At 47.7% G+C, this 7,437-nt stretch overlaps 1 protein-coding gene across 1 annotated transcript in view; it reads right to left on the minus strand.

Moving 5' to 3' along the window:
* Nucleotides 1–6,264, minus strand: part of IGSF11 (immunoglobulin superfamily member 11) — a 109,615-nt gene extending 103,351 nt beyond the window's left edge. Inside the window, exon 1 of the mRNA XM_086615169.1 lies at nt 5,940–6,264. Within this exon, the coding sequence (XP_086471295.1) occupies nt 5,940–6,012 (73 nt within the window). The 5' untranslated portion in view covers nt 6,013–6,264. The remainder of the gene's footprint in view (nt 1–5,939) is intronic.
* Between the last annotated feature and the right edge of the window lie 1,173 nt (nt 6,265–7,437).

Consider the following 7,437-nt stretch of genomic DNA (forward strand, 5'->3'; position numbering starts at 1 on the left):
ATTGTGAAGTCAAGAGCTCAGCAGAAATCAGAGGCCTGCACATTTATAAAGATACTAGGAACATCCACAGATATATCAGGTAGAATAAAGAAAAAAAAAAAGAAAGGAAAAGAAAAAACATAGCAGCACTACATCCTCATGCTTCCATGCATGAGCCAACTTCTAATTAACAAGGATTAAGAAGTAATCTCCCCAGTGGGCATACAGAGAGCATGTACCACCCCACTTGCTCCTGGCAGATGATGCTTTTAAGCCAGGCAGGGGAAGAGCTGAGCCCAGACAGCCCACCCACAGCCCACGCCAATTGGGGGCTGAGGTGTGGGTGCCCAGCAGGATCACACACCAGCCCCCCAATAACTGAAGAGGCTGCAAGAGGGGGGCTTTCCCTGGGGAAAGGAGGGGGAACGGACTTTTTTTTCTCCACATTGGTCAGAGGAATACATATGACTTAGTTCATTGTGGGCACCCCTTTGAAATTAGGAGACAATTAGCTTGAGCAGGCTTTGAAGCCCAGAGTAATATGTACATCGACCTTCTCCTAGGGCAACCTGTGGCACTGGCATGCCACCAGACTCCTCCTTACTAAACACCTAGTACCAAGTCTTCTCTCTGAGGCTTTCAGCACCTACTGTGAAGCATCCAGCATTGGCCATGCCATCAATGACCAGTGGGCTGGCCTGACTCAACTCTTAGACCGGCCGCTGCAGAAACACACCAAGCATTGTAAATGTCCTCCCTCGAAATGACATTCCTGGCTTCTGCATTTTGAGTAAAACCAAAGCCCAGATGTAACTGAGTGGGGTTCAAACATCAGCCTTCTCCTGCTGATGCTTGTGAAACACCATCTAGCTCATGTTCTCACAGCTAGGTTGACTCATGAGGATGTAAGGAAAAACACGCACAAATTTTAATCCCAAAGTCAGCAATCTGATCAATCTAGTACAGGAATTACACCTGAAAGTAACTTCATGCAGATATGCAAATGCACAAGCACTGCTGTGCTGTCAGGAGGTGAGCTGTGGCTCTGCACATCCACGAATAATAAAGGGCTGAGCTCGATCTGCTAAATTCTGTCCTGACTTCTCCAGCAACTGCTCCAGAAGGGTAAACAAGGATTAACAAGAAATAGAAACTTGTCTTATTTTATACACCGTATTCTGGTTCTTTTGGTCCAAATAGTGTTCTACAGCATGATGAATAAGGAAAGGACACGGGCAATGCTGAGCACATGTGTGGTGCTTGCATTTATGTGTCAAGATGGCAAAAATAATGTGCAGAGACCGTGCACAGGTGCCACCGATTGCTGCAAGTTGGTTTTTATCACTGTTTTTAAATGCCCTGCAGAGATAAACAATAGCAACCACTAAGGCTTTTACTGTAGATACTTCCACTAAAGCAAACCTTATCAAACATGGGATGGTCTGTAAAATCATAACTGTGTTTCAAAATAAAAACGGGAAAATTGTCAGACATACAGACACATTCAACTTGAGCATCTTTGGGATGAAAAACTTTTGACTTTTCACGTCAAATTCTTTCTGTTTAGGGTATTTTTGTATTTTAATAATACAAATCCACAAAGAAGCACAATATTTGTTGTCCTAAAATGGAATTCTTCTCAAAGATTTCCTTTCAAAAGCAAAGCATCTAACTTCAATTTCCATTCAGAATGAAGCCAAATACCTCAATTCCGATGAAACAGAGCATTTGCTCTTAGTCCAGCTCAAGCAATGGAGGAAAAAAAAGCAGAAGCCAGAATGGACACAAATGACCTCCAAAACCAAAGAGATGAAAACATACACGGAAAAAACCCAAAACAGTTCATTGTGTACAATCAAAAATAGTGTACTTTCTCCATGTAAGACATGAAACACTTGTGATAGAAAAGTGAGGTGGTACATGAGTAGGAGCCCCATAATTGTGACTTCTCCAAAGGATAGGCTGGGCAGATGTCCCACCTGACAGCAAGCAAATCATTTCATCCCCGTACACTTCAGTTTTCCAGTCTATAAATCAAACCCACTGCCCTCACAAAGTCAGTTTGGAGATTCTCAATTAGTTAATGTTCGTAAGTGCCTGTGCAAACACAAGGTAGTATTAACCAGGGAGCTGTCTTTGTTACACTACTGTCTGTTAAACAACCAGGAGCTAAATTTCTCTCTGCACATTTACAAAAGGGAAGGCAGCATTAATGCTCCACAAGGAGACAACTACAAAGAACAGATTTCCGGTGCATGCACTTCTCCTTGAAATAAACTGTGCTTTTTAAGTAAAGTGCTTTTAACACAATGATAGTAGTAGCATCCTGCTAAATATAGATGACTCACCACAATTTAGTAGTCAACATCCCTAAAGTGTACCATGACAGTATTGCTTAACCTGCTGCACAAATTTCAGCATTCTGTTGTGGTTACAGTTTGGACCAAGACACTGAGGACTACCACCAACCTCTGCTGACCTTCAGTGGGTCATGGCACCTCTGAGCCTTATGTTCTCCATCTGTACTATTGGTATAAAAATAAAAACTCATCTCCCCAGTGAAGGCAGAAGAAATGATTTCTAAGTTTGTTAATGAGTTGTTTATACTATACTTTGTATATCCATATTACTACTGAGCAGCTAAATACAGCTGTTAAAGGCACTTTGAGATCCCTCAGAGAAGAGAATCTTACAAAAGAAAAATTGGGTTTTAGGCCATGATGGAGAGATAAAGAATCAGTTTCCAAAATAAGGGAAGGATGCCCACTTCAGAGACACAAGAAATAGTTAATGCATCTGTGCCTACTGCTGGGGACCAAGGTCAGGTCACAAGCAAAATGATTTATATACACATCACAAAACCACACAGCTTGACACAAATGGCAATCTGTTCCAAAAAAAAAAACCAACGCATAAGCATGGAAGAGAGGGGGACTGCTACAGTCCTCTCTGGTTAGGGCTGAGAACCTGGGGCAGGGCTGGGAAGGATATGTGGGCTAGCACAAGGGTGCTGCAAGGCCAAAGCTTAAACACTCAGTTTTGGCCAAGAGAGGGACCTCAGGTGAAGACTGGAAAGATCCACCTATGTGAAAAGTTGCAGCAGCTGTTGATGCAATACTGCCAGGCACACGCACATACCCATACCCCATCCTGAGCTTGGAAGATCCAGCTGCAACACACCACAACACACCGACATCTCACCTGTTGCGAAACTGTCACAAAGGATCTGAACACCATGCAGTTAAATAAAAAGTTGGTTCTGCAGTTTAGCTGTACCCGATGTGTGATTTCTAACACATTTGGCAATTTGCAGTATGCTATTTCTGGCTACATATCAAGATTGACTTGCAATCACAGGCTTGGTTTCAAAGTTCTAAACAGAATTCCCTCCTATCTTTCCTTAAACTTCTCTAGGGAGCCTGAAAAAAATATTATTTTCACAAAAGTTATTACGCTCATAATGCTGCCCCTGCCCCAGGAGCATTAAACATGGGTATTATAAGCCCACAGAAAGCAGGCATCTAGCTCTGGTTAAAAAGAATCATTGGTATTCTACGAATTGCAAAATAACGAAAGAAATGGGACTATAATACTTGACTGACATTTCACTGCAAATGAATACAGCCTGACTGTATTTTGTCGTAGGCATAAAGTGTGAGAATGACAAAACGACCTTTTTCCCCAACACTTTTCCTTTGTTTGGCATGAAGTATTTCTTCTGATTATACACTCTTACAGCTTCTGATCCTTTAACTTTTAAATCTTTCACCTTTCATTTAGGTACCACTTCGCACATGACCCCATAGTTTTTCTCCTCTATCCTCTAAACTAATCTAAAGCCTCTCAAAGGGAAAAAAATTACTCTTCCTAACCAGATTTGGCAACCCAGAGCAGAAATACACTTACTGATCTTCTAGAAATGTTTAGAAAAAAGCTCTCCCAATTTTATTTCAGCTTTCAGGAGTGTGTGTTTATTCCTTATACCTTACCAGGGTTTTCTTTTCAAATTCAAGAATCACCAAAAATATGGCCATGCTGTGTACCACAGCTGTTTTCATCTACCACTGTCTTCTAAAGTCTTTTCCTGAGACAAAAAGTAAAGAAACAAGCTTGAGACACAGGTGGTTCATTAAGTTAATATTTAAGCCTTAAAGGAAAGTGCAAGAAAAAGCACCACACTATCACAGAGAGATATTTTATGAAAAGGTGTGTTTCTGTGTTTAGTTGTCTCCATTGTCATTGTCCCCACATGCCCTCAACCAACAAAAAAAAGAAAATTAAATATTGAGTTAATCTTTTTTTCCTAAAGAGATAATTAAACACCCCTTTAATTTTAAACCTCAAATCTAGTTACTGTTACATGTTTTTGCAGGGACATCACATAGCAGAAATGCTTCACCACTCACATGCCTCGGACTGCAGTGGGCACAGTAACTTTCTAGACAGCTACACCTTTGCAATGTCTGCAGACATAACATTGTGGCATTGAGAACCTGAAAGTCATTCAACTCTCTTCCCAAACCGGGAAAAGTTCAAAATGTAAGCAAATAACCTCAACTGTTTCATACTTCGTGTTATTTCCTTCAATTAAATGCTAATAAACTTTTTTCCCCTTAATTCATCTCTTTGAAGTCAGCAGGTGCAACTTCCACTCAATGCATGCAACTCACAAATGTGTTCTCAGGATGGGGCTCAAGGTGCTTTAGGGACTGAGACATTTGTGAAAAGTTCACCTTGTCCATCACAAGTCTTGTTTCTCAACAGGTCCTGGGCAGAGAGGAACAGCCTGCTGCACCTCACAATGCAGCAAGGGCCAGGCACAGCCACCCCAGGAGCAGACTCCATCCAGGTCCAGTCTGCAAGGTGGTTTCATCTAGAATTTGCCAAGATGTCCCTGGTATTCTTGTGTGAGATCTCATCATTTCTGACTGTATTCCTGCTCTTTCGGGGATCGCTTGCAGCACGTTTCCCAGCCATGGAAGTGGCCAACAGCAGTGCCCAGCTGGCTCAGCAGAGCTGTGCACTGCTCACTGCTGAGCGGACCTCTGCAAAGATACTTAGTAGACCTCTAAAGAGATGAGCAGACCTCCAGAAAAATCACCTTGCAGACCTCAGTGAAACATAACCAAGCAGGCCTACTCTAAAACCCGGCATAACTTGAAAGCAGGCATCGCCACCCGATCAACAGATGAGTCTGAACATCATGCACTTCAGAGTTTCTTCCGTTGCCCTTATCGCAGCACCTCCTGGTGCTCCCCAGCAACACACTGAGCCATGTGAGTAGCATCTGTCACATGCAATTTGTTCCCTCTCCACGCAGAGGACCGGGCTACACACCTTAATTCGGAAGGGGCTTCAGGGGGTGGGAGGTGATGGAGTCCTTTGGGTCTCCCCACGTCCCCAGGGGAAGCATTTATCTTAGAGCTGAAGGAGCATGCTGAGGCAGAGGAGGACCCCAGAGGACTCTGGGCAGCCCGTCACCATCTCTGCAGAAAGTTCCCTGCTGCTTCACGGCCTTAAGGCTGGACCAGAGTTTCCCACCCAGGTGAGCTTGATAAGGGGGGGGGGGGGGGGGGTAGGCCCGCATAACCGAGCACGACACAAAGCCCAGTTTAAAGCAAGTTTTAAAGCACCGTAAGAAAAACCAAATAAGCGTAAATATATTTAAAGAAGGAGGATGGTGCAGAGGAGGCAGCAAAAGACGCCGAGCGGAGCAGCGCTCCCTTCCCCACCGCCTGCCGAAGCGCTCCGCCGCATTTCCCCGAGCATCACCGGTGGGACCGCAAGGGAAAACTTCCCCACCGGTTCGGCGGAACGGGGCATCGCGGTGGGGCGGGCGACGGGGATGGGGCGGGCGGGGGGGGGGTTTCCCCCCCCCCCGCCCGCCCCATCCCCGTCGCCCGCCCCACCGCGATGCCCCGTTCCGCGGGTACCGCTCGCCCCCCCCGTCCATCACTCACCTCGCAGGGCCAAGAGCGCGGCCAAAGCTACCGGCACCCACCTCCCGCCGCCTCCGGGGCGCCGCCGCGTCATGCCGGGCCGGGCGAGGGGAGCAGAGCGGGCCACCGAGCCCTGCCTTTCCCCGCAGGTGCCGTCGCCGGTGGTGGTGATGGTGCCGCCGCCTCCGCCGTCCCGGGACCGCCCGCTCCCCTCCCGGCGAGTCTCCGCCGTGCCCCAAGCCCCGGTAGCCCGGGGAGGGCGGCGGGAACGGGCGGCCGGCCCGAGAGCGCAGCCTGGCGGCCCCGAGCCGCCCCCGCAACCCGCCGGGCTGCGGCTGCCACCCCCCCGGCACGGCACGGCGCGTCCCGTCCCATCCCACCAACTTCCTTCTCCGCGCGGGCCACCCACCATTTGGGGGTTCCTCCCCCCCACCCCCAACGCCAACCCGCTGCATCCCCAGGGATGGGTCAGGGTGAGTCGCCGCGGTCCAGCTCAGACTGGAAATCGCCCCCCCCCCCCTTCCACCACCCCCCCCAGGTTCTCCGTATCATCGCAGCAGCGCGGGGGCTGCTTCTCTCCAGCCTACAGCTGCATGGGAGAAGAGGGTGGCGGCACACAGCAAACGATTTGGGGTGGGATGCGTGGGACCAGGGGGATAAACATTGCTGGCTTAAAGGTAGGAGCCACCCTAACCGTTCAAGAGAACCATAGAACAGTTTGGGTTGGAAGGGATCTTAAAGATCATCTAGTTCCAACCCCCCTGCCATGGGCAGGGACACCTTCCACTAGATCAAGTTGCTCAAAGCCTCATCCAACCTGGCCTTGGACACTTCCAGGGTGAGGTGTCCAGCACCCCTAAAAATCAGACCAAGATATCTCTGAAGAGCGTAAGACAGTTCTTGGAGTTGGGGCCCCACAACACTGCAGAACAGAAGAATCACCAAGAAGTTGTGTCATTTAGGGTCATGAGCTTAAGTAATTGCAGTCCTTAAGGCTACACGGAAAACCAATCCATCAAAATCCAGCACACTAGACATTGAGAGTGGGAAGGGAGGAAAGGAGCCCTTTTCAAATTTAGAGAGTTATCTGGTGAAAGGATCAAAGCAGAGAGCTCCCACAGCTTGACTCCTTCCACACACCCACCTCCCCGTTCAAGTCTGACCACAGTGGTTTTCCTTGGTGAAAACAAGCAGTTTGGTTAGGAAAAATCCTCTAACAATTCTGCAGAACATAGAACCACTTCATTCCCTTATCCAAAGGTTTCCCCCACCAAAGCACAGCCATGCAACCTTTGCATCCTGCAGGCAGATGATCCACTTCATGAAGCTTCTCCCCACCTCCTTCCCCAGGAGCATCCCCACACCCAGCCTACCCTATCCCTCAGCACGTCAGGTTTCTGACTCCTCAGTTGCCTCAAAACCTCCATTGACCCTTTCTGTAGCCACATTCCCACTGAGAAAAAGGGAACTGCACCTAGGAGGGAAGAAGACAAGGAAAAGCAGCCAAGGTAGCAGAGCA

This window comes from Tauraco erythrolophus, chromosome 1 (assembly GCF_009769465.1).
Source record: "Tauraco erythrolophus isolate bTauEry1 chromosome 1, bTauEry1.pri, whole genome shotgun sequence".
NCBI classification, from domain to species: domain Eukaryota; kingdom Metazoa; phylum Chordata; class Aves; order Musophagiformes; family Musophagidae; genus Tauraco; species Tauraco erythrolophus.